This window comes from Hylobates moloch, unplaced genomic scaffold (genome assembly GCF_009828535.3).
Source record: "Hylobates moloch isolate HMO894 unplaced genomic scaffold, HMol_V3 SCAFFOLD_1, whole genome shotgun sequence".
Taxonomy (NCBI): Eukaryota; Metazoa; Chordata; class Mammalia; order Primates; family Hylobatidae; genus Hylobates; species Hylobates moloch.
The window spans coordinates 52,534,653-52,553,765 of record NW_026652276.1 but is presented as its reverse complement, the minus strand read 5'-3'; the positions used below and the strand labels follow the sequence as shown (position 1 = coordinate 52,553,765).

At 37.7% G+C, this 19,113-nt stretch overlaps 1 protein-coding gene across 6 annotated transcripts in view; it reads left to right on the top strand.

Moving 5' to 3' along the window:
• The first annotated feature begins 8 nt into the window (after positions 1 to 8).
• The window catches only part of PMS1 (PMS1 homolog 1, mismatch repair system component), a 101,277-nt gene continuing 82,172 nt past the window's right edge, over positions 9 to 19,113 (top strand). For 3 of the 6 annotated variants that reach the window (XM_058440278.1, XM_058440280.1, XM_058440287.1), the window contains exons 1-3: positions 9 to 1,103; positions 7,447 to 7,598; positions 11,354 to 11,536. In XM_058440278.1, the coding sequence (XP_058296261.1) occupies positions 7,467 to 7,598; positions 11,354 to 11,536 (315 nt within the window). In that variant the 5' untranslated portion in view covers positions 9 to 1,103; positions 7,447 to 7,466. The remainder of the gene's footprint in view (positions 1,104 to 7,446; positions 7,599 to 11,353; positions 11,537 to 19,113) is intronic. The other 3 variants (XM_032755157.2, XM_032755155.2, XM_032755158.2) reach the window with 3 other exon arrangements.

Sequence of the window (19,113 nt, the reverse complement as noted above, 5' to 3'; positions counted from 1 at the left end):
CGGAAGCTTTCCCGGACAGACTCGCTGCCAGCGGATTGGCTGCGAGCAGCGCCAATCTCACGTTCCCTCCGGGCGAGGCGGGACTCAGTGCCGCGCTACCTGCACCCGCTCTGCCGCGCGCGCGCGGGCTGGGTGCGAGTGCGGGGTCGGGCCTGCGCTCCGGATGAGACGCTGGCTGCTTGCTGCTAGTGGATGGTAATTGCCTGCCTCGCGCTAGCAGGAAGGTAGTGTGGTGTGACTAACGGGTATTTATTATATCCTCGATGGCTCGAGGGCCCCCTCCCCTCTACTTGTCCTGGTCCGGGCGTGAACGCTATAGGGCAGCTAAGGGCGCTTCCCGCGGGGCGGGAAGCGAAGCCGGGCTTGCGGGCGCGCACACGTGGAACGCGTTCTCTGAGCAGATGTGGGCTCCGGGGTGTTCTGGCTTGGTCTTTGTTGTGGCCTATTCCCCAGACCCTTCTGGGTGGAGGACTTAAAATTTGTTTTCCAGGCAGCAGACGTAATCCATGGCAACTGTAACTCATCTTGTGTGGGTGGCGGTTTATAGTATTGTATCCTGTGGCATCATACAAGGGGTGCAAGTTAAACTCTTTAAAGTTAATCACGATTTTTGCTCGTGGCCTTCTGGGTTTATCCGTACGCCGAAGACAGGCACCTGTATTACATGCTAACGAAATGTGAATACCAAAAATTGATCCTGAGGAAAGTCTTGATTAGGTTTTTTGGAATCGCCTTTGAAATGTAGTTTCCCTCACCTTGGCAGTGCAGAAAGTTTGTGATTTTTATTGCCGAAATAGCTTTCAACATTTTGAAATTGACTTAAGAGAATGTTGGCTGTGTATGTCTATGTATCTTGCATTTCTGTTGGCTTCGTGAACCTAATTGTTTTGGATTTAGTCCGATCTTTAAATAAATGATTTCTTTGTGTTCTCTCTAATGAAAGTCTGTGAGTTCTCTGATCTTCACTTCTTTTTTAGGCACACCTGTTGTCCTTAACTGACTTTCCGGGTCATCAGCACTCCTTCAGAAGTGTTCCTTTTCCCTCCCAGCAAATATGGAAGACTGACTATCCTGATATTCCCAGACATTCTTTGCTGTGATTTGTAAGCCCGATATAAACCCTTCCACTTTTTCAAAAGCATTCATTTGGTACACATACGGTATAGAGTGCTATATTCCAGGGGCTATGCTAGGGATGTGTGATTGATATAAAACCCCTGTCCTCAAAGAATTCTGAATCAGGAGGAACAGACAGAAACACATATTTGTAGAGTAACTTGTGATGAGGTTAATTAGAAATGAGGTAATGGGGGACTGCAGAGGAAGGAATACCTAATTTGTTGGCAGGTGAAGGAAAGGAGGCTGCAGCAGGGAAGAAAGGCTTTCTTGAAGAGTTGATACTGAACTAAATCTAGAAGGATGATTAGAAGTCAGCTGAGAGAGAACCATGTGAGCTGAGGAAGGAGTGAGTGTCACCATGTTGAGACGAGTTGGCTGGGCACGGTGGCTCACGCCTGTAATCCCAGCACTTTGGGAGGCCGAGGCGGGCGGATCACCTGAGGTCAGGAGTTCAAGACCAGACTGGCCAACATGGTGAAACCCTGTCTCTACTAAAAATACGAAAATTAGCCGGGCGAGGTGGTGCGCTCCTGTAATCCCAGCTACTTGCAGGGCTGGGACAGGAGAATTGCTTGAACCTGGGAGGCAGAGGTTACAGTGAGCCAAAATTGCTGCACTCTGGCCTGGGCAACAGAGTGAGACTCTGTCACACACAAAAAAATAAAGACGAGTTGTGCAGTATGATCGCCCTAGAGCACATTTGGGCAACGATGGGATGACTGGGAGAGTAGGCAAAAATCCAATTGTTAAGTTTGTACTTAACCTGGTTGGCAGTTGGAAACCTTTATAAAAATTTTAAGTGGGGCAGTAACATGATGAAATTTAATTACAGGAAGAACCCTATAGGTGGTTGAGATTCGAGTCAAAATATCAATTAGGTGGTTATTGCAGTAGTTCAGGAGAGAAAGGTTGAGAGGCTGAATGGAGGCAGTACAAAGAGGAGAGGACTAGTTTGGGAAACATTTAGATAGTAGGAGAGAGATGACTGGGTGGCAGGATGTAGAGAGTGAGTAGAATTTCTAGGATGACTTCAAGGTTTCTAATTTTGCTTTATGTGCCTGGATGGAAGGTGTTTGAGAGCATGGCCTTTGGAGTCAAACATGCTAAGGTGTGCATCTGCCACTTAATAGTTTTGTGATCTTGAGCAAGTTACCATGCCTTTAAATCCTATTTGGTGATAAAGGATGATAGAATACATAGAGTTGTTGTGAGGATTAAATAGGATAATATATATAAAATTCTCATGTTGGCTATTATTTTTATTATCAAACAAGAAATATAGGAAGAAAGTTGATTAGAGGCCGGTCGTGGTGGCTCATGCCTGTAATCCGAGCACTTTGGGAGGCCGAGGCGGGCGGATCACCTGAGGTCAGGAGTTTGAGACCAGCCTGGCCAGCATGGTGAAACCTTGACTCTACTAAAAATACAAAAAATTAGCCAGGTGTGGTGGCGGGCACCTGTAATCCCAGCTACACGAGAGGCCGAGCCAGGAGAACCGCTGGAACCCGGGAGGTGGAGGCTGCAGTGAGCCGAGATTGTGCCATTGCATTTCAGCCTGGGCAATAAGAGCGAAACCTGAAACTCCATCTCAAAAAAAAAAGAAAGAGAAAGATTCTCTGATCAGTTTGGGACATGTTATGTTTAGGTTGCCTTCAGGTCATCTAAATGATGATATTTAGAAGGTAGATGGAAGTAAGGCCCTAAAGTCCAGAAAAAAGGTGTGAGATACAGGTGAGCTGGAGGATGGTTTGGAAGCCAGTTGAAATTATGTATATAAAGGGAAGGAGGATACTTTTTCTAATGTTTGCGTTAGCATAAGATGCTGATAAATTATATTTAGTGGTCCTTCATTAATATTCATGAAGTGAAGAGCTTGCCATGAGTGAAGCATTTGATTGTTCTGCCTGGCATCCAGAGATACATAATACATAATTTCCTACTTTCAAAAGTTGTACAGCAGGGAAAAAAAAAAGTTTTACTGTTCAGGACAAAGGTGTAGTAGGTTTAATTATACAATTTAATTAATTTAATCTTTACGGTTATTTTACATTGATTATAGGACAAAATGATATTTGACATTTTGAATATATAGATTATCCAAATACGTAATTAAAATTAACTTCACTTTTTTATTTTTTTTTTACCTTTTTTAATTTGACTACTAGAAAATTTTAAATTATATATATGGCTTACATTATAGTTCTATTGAACAGTGCTGGATAGAGTACTGGTTAAAATGGCAGGCTCTGAAATCACGCTACTTTGGTTTTATCCTAGCTCTTACTAACAGCTATATAATACTGAGGAAATTAAACTTTGTAAAACTCAATCAGCTAATCTATAAAATGGAGATAATACAGATATCATATTCTTATGAATTTGGTAGAGACACAAATGTTCAGACTGTAGCAATTAGGAGAGAAGAAAGATGACATGACATGGAAGAAGAGTATGAAAAGAGATGCAGACATCTCAAGACCAGAGGACACAATGGGATGGGGTAGATAAAGTGTGATAGAATTCATGCTATGAATTGCCGTGATCTTAGTAAACTAGAAGAATGAGAAATATTGGGATGCAATTATAGAGATTAAAAAAAAAGATTTTGTTTTGGCATTGTAGGAGATGAAGTATTATAGGAAACGAGACAAAGATGATGAGATTAAGACTGCTCAGAAGGAGTCAGTCTAGGTTTATACCCCAAAGTTTTGTTGATCAGTGTTTTTCTTAGATCCTTGGGATTTCCTAGCTGAGGTAAAAGCTTAGGTCTTTTGAACCTAAGCCTAATGTGTGAGCCCCTTTGGGGTAGGGGTTAGAGATGGGGGGATTGTTCATTTAGGGGTTTAGAGGAGCTCAGTTTAGTCCCATTACCCTGGGATGTTTTTAGCATTTATATGCCAAACACTGTAATACATTATTTATATATACTACTTTATTTACTTCTCACCACAATCATATGATATCATTATTAGATCCATTTTATAGATTAGGTGATTGCATTTTAGAGAGTTTAATTTCCTCAGTGTTACATACCTGTTAGTGTAAGAGCTAGGATAAAACCAAAGTAGTGTGATTTCAGAGCCTACCATTTTAACCACTGCTCTATCCAGCACTGTTCAATGGAACGATAAGCCACATACATCATTTTAAATTTTCTAGTAGTCACATTAAACAGATTTTTTAAAAGGTTAGTTTTAATAATATATTTTATGTAATCTAATGTATCCAAATAGGATAAAATCATTTCGTCCTATAATCAATGTAAAAAATTGATATGATTTTTATTAATGCTGAGTTCGAAATTGAGTGTGTATTAGCACATCTGAATTTGGACTACCCACGTTTCTGGTGCTCTAGTGTTCAGTAAGCTACATGTGACTAATGGCTACCATATTGGACAGTGCAGATCTGTCCCTTAGATCGAGGTAATTCTGAAGCTTTGGAAGAGTGCAGAGGTGCCTTTTGCTTGTGACAGCACTAATTTGTGTGAATGTTAGGATGATGGAGTAGCCTGTAGTCCACCGTTTCGCTGCTTAATTGGGACAGGAAAGCCTCCCAGCTGTTGAGAACAACAAAAACAACTATTGAGAGGTAGTTGTTCACAGCTACTCCTGAGAACTGGGTACCCCAAAACTAAATCAAATATATAGGTTAGAGGGTAGTTAGTATTTAAAAAGAATTCCCAGCATTCCTTTACATAATGATCTCTCATTATAACACTCTACATTTTATAAGGCCTTATCATTTGTAGAACAACACTTTATATATACTTCCTTATTTGATTCCTCACAGTAAACCAGTGAGGTATTAATTAGCTCCATCTTTATAGATGATGAATTGATTTATGGAGGGATTTGAGTGATTTGCTCCATTTTTATAGATGACAAATTGATTTATGGAGGGATTTCAGTGATTTGCTGAGTTTATGTGTAATAAAGGTGAACCCCCAATACCTATTTTATAGGCTCTGGTCTGTTACATTTTTTTCATTATGCCAATCACCTTTGCCTTGTATATAGCAAAATATACTGTATTTATGAACTGTGATCAGTTAACACTCTCGGAACCCAATATGTTGGCCTCTACCCATAAGTGCATTCCTTAAACTCCTGTGTAATTGTTATAGTGCCTGTACTCCATTTCCTACTCAATTACCGAGTCTTTCTTTACATGTCTTTGTCTTATGCTGCCTGAGAAATAATCCTAAACTGATGACTTTTTGTTGTGTTTGTTTTTGGTGTTGCTATTTTATTTGCACCTAGATTGCATAGGATTAAATCATCACAGGAGCATGTAACTGGTCATGGGAAATAAAGTGCCTTGAGTCCACCCCCAGCCCCCATTTTTTTTGTCCAATAAAATCTTGATTCTGCAGAGGAATTGCATGTTGTCAGGCTTGTGCTTATTTTCCTGTAATCTTTTCTGAAATTAGGCAGTAAGATGCAAAAAGCACCCCCCTCCCTGCATGCTTTACAGATGGAATTTCCATAGGATGTTTTTGGATTTTTCGTTTGTTTGAACAAAGGATTTCCAGTTACCAACAGAGATTTTGAATCTGCAGGTTGGATCTATAAAGGACCTCAAATGCCAACTTAGAGATTTGAGCTTTATATTATTGGCTTTGAGGAGCCACATGATTAAAATAATGTTGTAGGCAGAATAATATAGAGGATAGTTATCTGACATGTCTGGTATGAGACTAGTTCAGATTAACAGTAATCCTAACTCTAAAGGAGCTCAGTGATTGAAAAAGGCATTATAACTCATCAGAATGTATGGATGGCTACTGATGTTTAAATGAGACTGTTGGTAAGGCACATAACTGATTGTCATTATCCGCTTCCCAAAGTTATATTATCACTTGGTCATTCTCAGCCAACATTACACTCATTATGGCACAATTGTTCTTATCATTATTCAGTTATTACCATAGCATTTGTTTTTATGAAATCTTTTTAGAACATGCATGTCTTGATTCCAGTATCTGTGAGCTTTCAGTGATCTACTGTAATGAGTTTGGACCAAGATGTAGTTGGCACAGACATTTAAGGAAATAGATTTGAAATAAAAATCTCAAGTGAAAAGTACCTGGGCCCAGTTACTTTTACTCAGCTTTCAGCCTCTTAAATGTCCATAATAATAAGTATGTTTTATACATAGTACCTACTTTCTATGGTTTAGAGGTTTAAATGCAATCCCATATGTAAAGTGTTTGGCATACTATATATTTAATGTAGTAGTTGCTGTTCTTATTGTAATCATCATTTTAATAAATGGCAGTATAGACTGGGTGACCAAAGGTGAAGAATCATTGAGGCTAATTGGGAAATAATATTGGGAACTAAATGTGAGAAATACTGAGAAAAGAATTGATAGGATTTAGGAGTTGATTAGATTTGAGTCAGGGTGAATGGATTATTCCTCTAGGAAAGTTGTGGGTTTAGGGTAGAGATTGGTTAATTATACCCGGAGTTTGAGCTAGTGATTATTTCAGCAGGCAGTTGGAAATACAGAGTTCGAGTTTGCAAGAAAAGTCAGAATATAATTAGTCACACAAAATCCTGGAAGAAATTAGAAAAAAAGCAATTTCTTCCTCTAACATTGTTGTGGACTTTTTTTTTTTTAGGTGCTTGTGGCAGAATATTGCGGATTTTTTGAACCCATTTTTGGTTATTTTTATTCATAGGCATTTATATGTATTCATATATTATGTATCAATAGAGGAATTGTTGAAGGACTTGCCTTAGCTCTGCCTCTTAATAACTGGATGACCTTGGACAAGTTTTCTAATTTCTTTATGCCTCAGTAGTTTTATAAAATTGAGGTGATAATGGCACCTATTTTCATAGGGTAATAGTAAGAAATAGAAGACTTATGGCTGGGCGTGGTGGCTCACGCCTGTAATCCCAGTACTTTGGGAGGCCAAGGCAGGCAGATCACTTGGGGTCAGGAGTTTGAGACCAGCCTGACCAACACGACAAAACCCCGTCTCTACTAAAAATGTAAAAATCAGCCAGTTGTCCTGGCGGGCACCTGTAATCCCAGCTACTCTGGAGGCTGGGGCAGGGGTGCCTGAACCTGGGAGGCAGAGGTTGCAGTGAGTGGAGATCACGCCACTGCACTCCAGCCTGGGTGACAGTGAGATTTCATCTCAAAAAAAAAAAAAAAAGAAGAAATAGAAGACTTAATATTGTATGTGCTAACAGTTGAGCGTAGCATACAGTAAGTCTCAATGAAGATGATCTATTATCATCTGTCATTATTACCATTTGTCCTGTTGGTCAGGAATGTTTAGCAATTCTTACAAGTTGCATTTTTGTCTTCTAGCTGCTCTGTTAAAAGCAAAAATGAAACAATTGCCTGCGGCAACAGTTCGACTCCTTTCAAGTTCTCAGATCATCACTTCGGTGGTCAGTGTTGTAAAAGAGCTTATTGAAAACTCCTTGGATGCTGGTGCCACAAGCATAGATGTTAAACTGGTGAGTGTCCTTGAGAACCCAAATACCTTTAAGACAAAAGGGGCTAGACACATGTTTTCTCCTTAAACTGTTACCTTTATTTTATTTCTTTACACCAGTAAGTTATTCTTAGGACACTGGACCCTTTGTCTTAAGAGTAAATCCTTAAAAATAAATTTTAATTTAAATTAACATTATAGTAACACTAAAGGAAATATAAAAGAAAACATGTTCTTTAGGTCTCCATCACCTAAGACATCTCATGTTTGTATTTTCTACAAAGATTGGTTATTCATATTTCCTTGTTTTAGATATTTCCTTTTGCATTTTATTTTTTCCATCTAATCTAATTTCAAACCATTTCCCTTGTTACTTTTTTCACATTTTAAAACTTAAGTGCTGTATATTAAATCATTTGAGTAAATATGGCCTATATCACTCATTGTGATTTATTGCAATTAGTTTCCATGACTGGTTCCTCTGTTCTAAATTGCTAACACATAGAGATATGGTCTGTTTTATTCATTTTTGTGTCCTCTGTACTTGGCTAGTACCTAGTACGTACTAGGAAGGTAAATAAATCTGATTGAATGTAAGAATACATTTTTTAAAATCTCCTAATTATCAGATATTTATGCTATTTCTGGTGTTACAGAACTAGAAACAATGCTGATAGAAATATATTTGTAGGAAAGGGACCTTTTTCTTATCTACCAGATAAGATTCTATGAGATAGACATATATATATATATAAAATAAAATCCCTTCTTATAAATCACTTCTCATAAAACACTGTGAATTAACTACTACTATACCCATTTTATTTTTTATTTATTTATTTATTTTTTATTTTTTTGAGACGGAGTCTCGCTTTTTCACCCAGGCTGGAGTGCAATGGTGCGATCTCGGCTTACTGCACTCTCCCTCCCCGGTTCATGCAATTCTCCTGCCCCAGCCTCCTGAGTAGCTGGGGTTACAGGCACGTGCTACCACGCCTGGCAGATTTTTGTATTTTTAGTAGAGATGGGGTTTTGCCATGTCAGCCAGTCTGGTCTTGAACTCCTGACCTCAGGTGATCCGCCCACCTCGGCCTCCCAAAGTGTTGGGATTTCAGGCGTGAGCGACTCACGCCCGGCCATACTATACCCATTTTACAGATAATGTTCTGAGAAGTTTCCCAGAGTCTCATAATTAGTAGTGGAGCTAAGACAAGAATCCAGGTCTTTCTGACTCTTAAAACCCATTCTTGATCTTCTCTCTGTGCCAGTGGTTCTCGTGATGTTTGGGTGCATCAGAATAACTTAGGATGTTTGTTAAAACCGTTACTGGATCTTACTCATACAACTTCATAGTCTAGATGGGGCCTGAGAATTTGCATTTCTAGTAAATTTCTGATTGATGCTGATGCTGGTGGATTATGGAACACACTTTGAGAACCATTCTTCTATATCAAATCTCTGTTCTGTTTTGAATACACTCTAAGCTTTATAAACGAGAAAACAAGTGTATTAAATTAAACCCATAGAAAGACAATTTGTTTTTCTTAGGCATTTCATATAGTCAGTTCAGTCTGATTAGAGTATAATTGATAATAATTAAACAGGATTAGATAGTTATATCTGACAGACTTCACTTAAGAATCTTTGGCAGGCAAACATCTTTTTCTTAAACATTTCTGGAAGAAAAACTGGTTTTTAAAACAGTGTTACAAAGCCAACAGAAGTCCTGTATAAACTAAGTTAAATATTTTAATCTGGCTGTAAATTTTAGTCTCTTGACATTTACCAGTATTTGCTTTGTAGAATTTTAAGATATACACCTTAAATGTGTGGCTGTACATAATAAGACCTGTTTCATTATGGTTTTATGCTATAATAGCTATCCTGACTAGATACGTTTTCATAATTAATTAAATGTGATGGTACTATTTTAAACATTTAAACAAATCATTGTGTTCTTATTACGGGGTTTCGAGACCATGTTGCCCAGGCTGGTCTCAAGCTGCTGACCTCCAGTGATCCACCCATCTCAGCCTCCTAAATTGCTGGGAGTACAGGCGTGAGCCACCATACTTGGCCTGATTTTTCTTTAAAATGAAGAAGACAGACTTTCCCAGAATGTAAACTTAACTTTATTCATTTATGTATTTATTTTGAGACAGTCTCATTCTGTTGCCCAGGCTGAAGTGCAGTGGTGCGATCTCGGCTCACTGCAACCTCCGTCTCCCGGTCTCAAGTGATTCTCCTGCCTCAGCCTCCCAAGTAGCTGGGATTACAGATGTGTGCCACCATGCCCAGCTAATTTTTTGTATTCTTAGTAGAGACCGAGGTTTCATCATGTTGACCAGGCTGGTCTCGAACTCCTGACCTCAAATGATCTGCCTGCCTTGGCCTCCCAAAGTGCTGCAATTACTTGCATGAGCCACTGTGCCCAGCCAAACTGAATTTTAGATTGAGAGAGGTGTGAGGAACAAAATCTTAGGCATCTCTCTCCAATGTTTTGTGTATCTAATTTATCTAAAAATTGCTTACATATACAGTATTATATCATTTTAGGTTATTAAAAAGACGTGATTTTATTTTAAATATCAGAGTCAGTATAATTATAGAAAGATTTTTTTTTCCTCCTTTGTAACTTGCGTCTATGGTCATACACGTAAGACTTTGTGGAGTAAAGTCAGACTTATTTATTATGGAAGTTGGCTACCAAATTTAGAATATGGTGTTAATAGAAAGTATGATCACTATGGGAATTTAAATTTTGTTTTTGTATATATGCATATTTTTAGTATAAGAATATAAAACTAAGCTACTAAGCTATGAATTGAGATTTTGAAAAAATTTTCATCTGATATGATGGCTCACACCTGTTATTCCAGTACTTCGGGAAGCTGAGGCAGGAGGATCACTTGGAGCCAGGAGTTTGATATCAGCCTGGACAAAAAAGTGAGACCCCACCTTTACAAAAAATAAAAATAATTAGGCACTGTGGTGTGCACCTATAGTCCCAGCACCTCAAGAGGCTGAGGTAGGAGGATCACAAGCCCCGGCATTCAAGGCTACAGTGAGCTATGATCATGTCACTGTACTGTATGTAGCCTGAGTGACAAAGTATCTACAAAAAAGTCTTGATTTTTTTCAAATTAAAAACTCACTGGGGTTGCCAAATTAGATGTGTTTTCTCAGCAGTTTCCTGTTAGATGGCTGTTTGCAGAAAAAGATTTAGAAAGTTATAATGTAGTAAACATATAGATTTTTATGTGTACAGTAAGGGAGAAAGTATTAAATATCAGGTTGATTCCTGCCATAGAAAAGCAAAATGAGGAAACAAAAAACAAAGTAAATAAAAATCAGGTTGAATAATGATACTTGCTAGGTTCTTCCTGACTAGAACATATGTTACTTTGTCGCTGATGGAGTTCTTTTCTGTTTTGTTTTGTTTGGGGGCCATACATACCAAAGGTGTATGTAATTCGGAAGAATTTTTTTAGTCAAATTTAAACATAAATTGTTGTTTATTGTAAATACCCATGATAATGAAACAGTGAAAAGAAGCCTTAAAGATCAGCCTAACCTCCTTATTCAACAGTTGAATCTGAGAGTTGCCCATTGCACCATAACTAGAAATTAGTAGAGCTAAAGAATTTAAACTCTTATATCCATAATGCTATGCTTCCATAAAAGTAAATAAATGTCAGAATTCTTTCACTTGTGTTTCTAAGTGTGATAACAGTTTAATATTTTTACATATTAAAAGTGTTTTTTGACATTTTATAGGAGAACTATGGATTTGATAAAATTGAGGTGCGAGATAACGGGGAGGGTATCAAGGCTGTTGATGCACCTGTAATGGCAATGAAGTACTACACCTCAAAAATAAATAGTCATGAAGATCTTGAAAATTTGACAACTTACGGTTTTCGTGGAGAAGCCTTGGGGTCAATTTGTTGTGTAGCTGAGGTAAGGTAATTATATTTGTTATTTTAGTGGTTTCATATTCACTGAACATTACAGTTAAAACTAACCCAGTATTTGGCGAAGTATGGTTTTAATTATTTTTATTATGGTAAAATATACATAACATAAGCCGGGCGAGGTGGCTCACACCTGTAATCCCAGCACTTTGGGAGGCCAAGGCAGGTGGATCACCTGAGGTCAGGAGTTCGAGACTAGCCTGGCCAACATGGTGAAACTCCGTCTCTACTAAAAATACAAAATTAGCTGGGTGTGGTGGCTCACATCTGTAGTCCCAGCTACTTGAGAGGCTGAGGCAGGAGAATTGCTTGAACCCGGGAGACAGAGGCTGCAGTGACCCGAGATCATGCCACTGCACTCCCACCTGGGCAAGATAGAGCGAGATTCTGTCTCAAAAAAATATAAATATACATAACAAAATTTATCATTTTAACTATTTTTAAATGTACAATTCAGTGGCAGTGGCATTAGCTACAGTCCATTGTTGTGTATCTGTAACCATTATTCATCTCCACAACCTTTTCATTATTTCAAACTCTGTACCCATTAAACAATAATGCCCTTTCCCCCACCCCCTAGTACTCAACTGTTCTACTTTCTGTCTCTATGAATTAGACTATTCTAGGTATCACATATAAGTGGACTCATGAAATATTTGTTCTTTTGTATCTGGCCTATTTCTCTTATAACGTCTTCAGGGTTCATCAGTTTTGTAACATGCATCAGAATTTCCTTCCTTTTTAAGGCTGAATAATATTCCATCATGTGTATATGCCACATTTTGTTTATCTGTTCATTCATCAGTGGACACCTGGGTTACTTTCACCCACCTTTGGGCTATTGTGAATAATGTTTCCGTGAACATTGGTGTACAAATATCTGTTTGAGTCCCTGCTTTTACTTCTTTGGGGTATATTTCCAGAAGTAGACTTGCTATGTCATATCATAATTCTGTGTTTAATTTTTTGAGGAGCAGCAAAGTGTGTTTTGCATTTAAAAATTGTATTAAGAAAATTAAGCGGATATTTAACTATAGCACTTCTCAGAGCCTTTACTATATTCAAGCACATTGTAAATCTCTAAGGTTGGTGGTTTATATAGGTACTTTTTCCTATACCTACTTGACCATGAAATTCTTTTATTAAGAAAGCATCATTTTTGTTTGTTCGTTTGCTTGTTCTGTGGGCTACACTTTGGAAATACCACTCTAATCAGTACAGTTAGTGAGATTATGCTCTAGAGATGTGAATTGACTTGGTCTAAACCCTAACTAGTTAGGGCAGATTGGATCTAAGAACTTTACCCTTCTGACTATGGATTAGGTGCTCAGTGTCTATGAACTCCTGAGTTCAGTGCTTGGCACACTCAATTGCATAGTACCAATTATACTACACTGCCTCTGCCCCAGATCTTGTAACTAGTTTGTGGCAAAGCCCATCTGGAACCTTGATCTCTTCATTTCTGTTATCTCAGTTGTGTTTGATCACGTGACTCTGTACTACTTTTTTGGTACTATACTATTACCCTGTGGATGTTGGGCTCTTATTGTGTGACAGTATCTATGTGCCTGGTGACAGGGTGATTGTGAGGGTCTCTTGAGCTATTGAAATTTGCCCAGTAGCCATGTAATCCTTCATTTGTGCTTAGGCTGGCAGACCCTATTTAGGCAAGAATGTTCCAGTACGGTAAAATGATAGGACTTCATACCTGTTGTTCTGGAAAAGTGACACAGACATGAGATATTGTTGCTGTCTCCCCTTCTGGTCTTTGGACATCTGTTTAGTAGTCCATCTTCCCAAAAGTAATGATATATTCTCTAGGTTCATTGTGGTCTTCCCTCAGCCCTTCTGTTTTTGAAGTGCTGGCATAGGATAGTGTAGGTTTTCTCCATTTTTTGTGGCTAGGATTCCAGCTCAGTACAGATGCTCCTTATGAAGGGATTACATTCCTCATTAAACCTTTGTAAGTTGAAAATATCGTAAATCGAAAATGCATTTAATATGCTTAACTTGCTGAGCATTACGGCTTAGCCTAACCTACTTTAAACATGCTCAGAACACTTACATTGGTCTACAGTTGGCAAAATTATCTGGCAACATAGTACACTGGAGAGGATCTGTTGTTTATCCTCATTGTCACATGGCTGACTGGGAGCTGTGGCTCACTGCCTCAGCATTGCTAGCTTATCCACTGCTTTCTACTGAATGCATATCACTTCCGCGCCACTGTAAAGTCAAAAAATCCTAAGTAGCACCATTGTTAAATTGGTGACCGTCTGGGTTCAGTTTTTTACTTTTGGGCTTTTCTGGCTGTGTAACATGATGTCTTAAGTAGGCCAGAGAAATTACAAAGGAGATGAAGTTTAAGTAGGAGATTTTGCTGTTGGAGCATAGAGGACTAGGGGCCCTTGCTTATTAGAATCCAGATGTTTAGACATCATTAAAGGGAAATTGTTACCTGTACTCTTAAAACCGCTGTCCAAAATCTAGCACACTGTGTACTTCTCTATTTTCCTCAGCACTTGCTTTATTTGGAGTTCACAGAGCCTTTAAATAGATTTTGGGGAAGAGGGACTAGAGGGTTCAATTGGGCATTGTCCATTTTTCTCCCCAAGACTGTAAATGGGAATCCACAACCCTGGATCTTGTACAGAGTTTGTCTTTAAAATTGCATGAGGTTTGCATCAGGGAACCTCTGAATCTGCCGGTACTGTTTAGCTGTCAGCGACTACTTTAGAAGTCATATTTTTTTTCTCTTTTAGAGCATAAGTATTTGATTTTTTTTTTTTTTTTAAGCTGTTGTTCAAACCTGACAGATAGGCTTTAAGCTTTATTTGGTAGATTATTGTCAAATAAGATAATTTGGCATTTCTGTATTTTCTGCAAGATATATATGTAACCCTTCAGAGCTGAAATTAGTCATAATTAGCTTTGCCTACTAGGTGGCAGCACTATACTTGGTTTTTAGAAATAGGTTTTACATGAGCTGTATGATTTATTCAAATCTTCACTGTAGTTCTGAGTTTAGATGGCAGTTTTGTAAGTCTTTGTCTATTGGTAACTTTCTATCTTGTTTCCTTATTTGATTACTTAAACCCACTTGATAGGCAAGTTTATCATTTTGTCTTTGTTTTATTTTGAGGCGCTCAAGTGGCCTTGAGTATAAATAAAATAATTTTGCTCATCAGAATTACAAAAGAATTGTCAAAGTATCACAATAGTGGAAAAATATAAAGTTTTTTAAAAAATGTTTGCAATGCCAAGCATTTATCTTAGAAAATATTAACAGTATTTGATGGAGTTTCCTTTCTTACAAGTCTGGGAAAACCACATATAGATGTGTGTGTGTATGCATGCACATACACACCTACACTAACAACACAATGAATTTTTACATATGTATACTCCTGATCAAGATTTAGACCATTATCAGAACCCCAGAAGGTTCCCTCATACCCAATCCCAGTCAGTACTTCTCAGAGGTAACTGCTATTCAGACCTCTGTCAACACAGATTAGTTCTTTATGTTCTTGAACTTGATATAAATGAAATCATATGGTGTGTATTATTTTGGCACAGAGTTTTTGATGATGATTTAGGTTTGATTGTACCTGAAAACTAAAGGAAATACAGAGCTAGCTGGAAGGAACTTTTATAGTAGTAGGGGACCCTAGTACACCATCTAGATCCCCCACTTCAGGACTGAGCAGTCAGCCCCCAGCTGCCAAGAGTGTTGGTGACTCACCCCTGAGTCTCCATCTGGAGCTTGCCCTTACTGCAGCTGAAGACAGCTGCCTTACCCAAGTCATGCAGGGCAACCTGCATCCAATGAATCCAGTGACTGGTTGAGGGGTTATAAACGTCCCAGTTCAGGACAACATTGCCCTATGCCCACTGGTGATCATCCCAGAGAACCCCCCAATAGACTGCCTGCTCACTAATCTCCATCTCAGAATGAGCTTCATGGATTAGCCAGCCTACAATGTAGGTCTTCTGTGCTTCAGTCTCTTCATAGTACTGATGAGGAAACTGAGGTCTTTTGAAGCCAAATGCCAAGTCTTCCTACCTCAACTTCAAAACACTGTCTCTAATACTCAAGTAATGTTCATTGTCTACTGCATGCAGGGTGCTGCACTAGGTAGTTGATTTCAGAGGAATTGTACACAGTGAAATGTGAAATTTGTAACCTATTCAGGTATACATAGTGTGTTCAAGGCAAAGCCCAGAATTCAGTCCTAATTTCATGCCTTTCAGTAATGTATTTTCCATGGTAGGTTATATTACCTCTTTATTAGCATGATTAGAAATGTCTTTATAAAGTTTAAAAATACCTCCATATTAAATATTAAATTATTTACAAATATACCCAGGCCTGCAGTGCTAAGTTCAATAGATAAGTTGTTAGGAGTAGGCGAGTTGAAACTCATATGGGAGGACTGTGAATAGTATTTGAGAAAAACAGGAAGTAATGTATGTTTGTTGAAGTCAGTTACATTTAAAAATAAATATTTTTAAATAAGACTTAATGGGTGCATTTTGGGAGAAAGGAGTTCACTTTTTAAACTTAATGAATATTCCTTAGCACTCAGAAAGAATTGAGGTTTCATATATAGAAAAAATATATTTTCAAGACTGGCTTATTTTGAAACTTTTTAGATGAAAATTACAGTGAATGCAATAAAAATTAGTAATTTGGTTATTTTATCTACCAAACTAACTGATGCATATAATTTTAAAGTCATAGAGTTGTAAACCACGCTAGGCTCAGTGGATCGATATGTAATTGGGCACACTATTAAACAGCCATCACCTATAACTCTAGTTGTTGACATTACTTTCGATTTATTTAAAAAATGTTATTAAGAAGAAAAATTCAGTTAGACTTTCAGCAAAATTGGCTGGAGAAATCTAAAATACATCTAATTCTGTGTTCTTTATTTATATACTTGAATGGTCAGTTTTCCTAATTTGTCAATTATAAAATAACTTCCAACCTTAAACAGTCCAAAGAAGTAAAGCATTATTTTTGTTTTGTTTTGTTTTATAATTTTTATAATTTTTTGTAGAGATAGGGTCTCACTCTCTTGTTCAGGCTGGGCTCAAAATCCTGGCCTCAAGCAATCTTCCTGCCTCAGCCACCCAAATTGCTGGCAGGCAGGAGCCACTGTGCCCTGCAGGCATTCTTTTTATATCTACAGAGTAAACTATTGGTATTTTAAAATGGAATTACTGCTTTCATGATCTGTGATGAGTATATCAGCAACTGACACAAATTTACTGGTAATGATTTTCTTTAAAATCATAACAGCAAGCATAACTTCTTGAGATTTATTGTTTGTAGAGCAATAATTTTGAGAAATTTGTCATCTTCAATGTTTAATTACTAGTACTAATTACTGAGCACAGTAACTGGGTTGAAATAGAGAGAGTGAAAATCCTGTCTTGACCGTCTCATAAAAATTTTTATAAAGATTGTATATATTATTCCTATCACATAATAAAAAACACATAAAATATTTTTCTTTTTAGGTTGATATTTTATATGTGTTATCAAAGAAATGTTTAAGAAACTAACAACATTTTTGAACTGGATTTTACATGGAGGCTGGTTTTAGAAATACCGAACAGTTTATTTTATTTTATTTCATTTTTTTTCTTAAAGAACAAATTCTGAAGTAGGAGTCAGAAGCCTAATTCTAAATCCTGAGTGTTTGAATAAGAGACTTGGCCAAAGGCCAAAGTCAGATTAAGTTTTCTGAGAATTTTTTTTTTTTTTTCATTTATCAAGTGAGGGTCAAATGCAATAATACATCTTACAGTGTCTTGAATATTGTGTACATACAGATGCAAGTTATTTCTGTTTTGGACTTGTATGTGAAAAGTAGTATGCATCTGGATAAGATCATTAGACTTGCTTATTCCCCTCTGCAAACAGTATTTCACCTCCGCATTCAATGTATGCTATTCCACATTTTGTGGAAATCCTTTCTAAAATGTAATAGCCATTCATAGGTAAATTCCTTCTAATTCTCACCAAATGTCTTCATTCTGTAGTGTTAGTTCATTTTTTTCTCTCGTTTTTCCCTGAGAAGAATAAATGTCATCCTCTGCATAACATTTACATTTAGTGATTCCTTCATCCACCATTTAAATGGTTACAATGTACTGAATATTATTCTCACCTTATCAAGCTCATTATGCAGTTGACCCTTGAACATCACCCAGTTGAGGTGCAGACCCCCCAACCCCACCACTTCGCTATGCAGTCAGAAATTCACATGTAACTTTTGACTCCTTTAAAACTTAACTACTGTTGACGGGCCTCCTGTTGACTGGAAGATAACATATTTTGTATGTTGCATGTATTATATACTGTATTCTTACAATAAACTAGTGAAAAGCATGTTATTAAGAAAATTATAAGAGAAAATAAATATGTTTGCTATTCATTAAGTGGAAGCTGTTCATTAAGTGTTCATGTTGAGTAGGCTAAGGAAAGGGTAGAAGAGGAGAGATTGGTCTTGCTGTCTCTGGTGGCAGAAAATCTGTGTGTTAAGTGGACCTGCACAGTTCAGACTTGTGTTGTGGAAGGGTCAACTGTACATAATTTTGTGATGAGATAATATAGGATCTGTAGGTTTGTTTTTGTATCACCTCACATTAAGCCTCCAGGGCTTAGAGGAGCAGAATGAGAAGCTGAGTCATTTTGTTTTGAAGATGGAAGTTGGGGCTCACTTATTTGTGGGCCCACATACTATAAAAGGGTCAGGGGAAGCCCCTAGTATCATTATGATGGTTCTAAGCCAAGGACTCCTGACTCCTTTTCCACAGTGTAGGGTTGTCTCGTGTATTTTTTATAGCTGTGATGGAAGAGCTTTAGTCAAAATACGTCTGGGAAGTTTTGAAGCAGTTGGAATATTTTACTTCCTAAATGCAGTTTCGTCACAGGTGATGGAACTCTGTTGAAAAGAGAAAAGCCAGGGCCAAGATCTCCCTGTTGCTAGGCTCCCCATAGTGGGTATCTGGGAACAAGTCCTGTAGTCAGAGTACTTTAATTAGTGCACAATACTTGCACAGGCAGGCAGGCATACTCGCACGCAGAAAAGAAAACACTTCAGCCATTCAGGCAAAAGTCTGTATTTCACCTGAATCATAAAGATCCTGCGTTTTCAACTCGTTTTTGTGTCAGTGTTCATCTAAAAGTTAGCCCCCCAAAAACTCAAAAGGCTTTATCATAATTACGTTAAATGAATTTTTGTCAAGAGGATTTTTACCTGAATTATCAGGATATATTCTAAGTTTTTTCTTTACTTTTTATCTAAACATTGAAGAAAAACTATGTTTATCTGAAGTTTAAATGCTTTTATGTAATTTTAATTTTGTAATGATACTGTGATTTCTTGAAACTCAGTAAACTGGACCAGAGAGTCAGTTTTTAATAATTCATAACTAATATAGCCTCCAAGGTCCTCTAAGGACTTGTAAAACTTCTCCTTTTAAAATACTGGTTTTCTTTATTTCTTCTCTTGACACCACTAGATTCACTCTCTGCCACCATTCCTC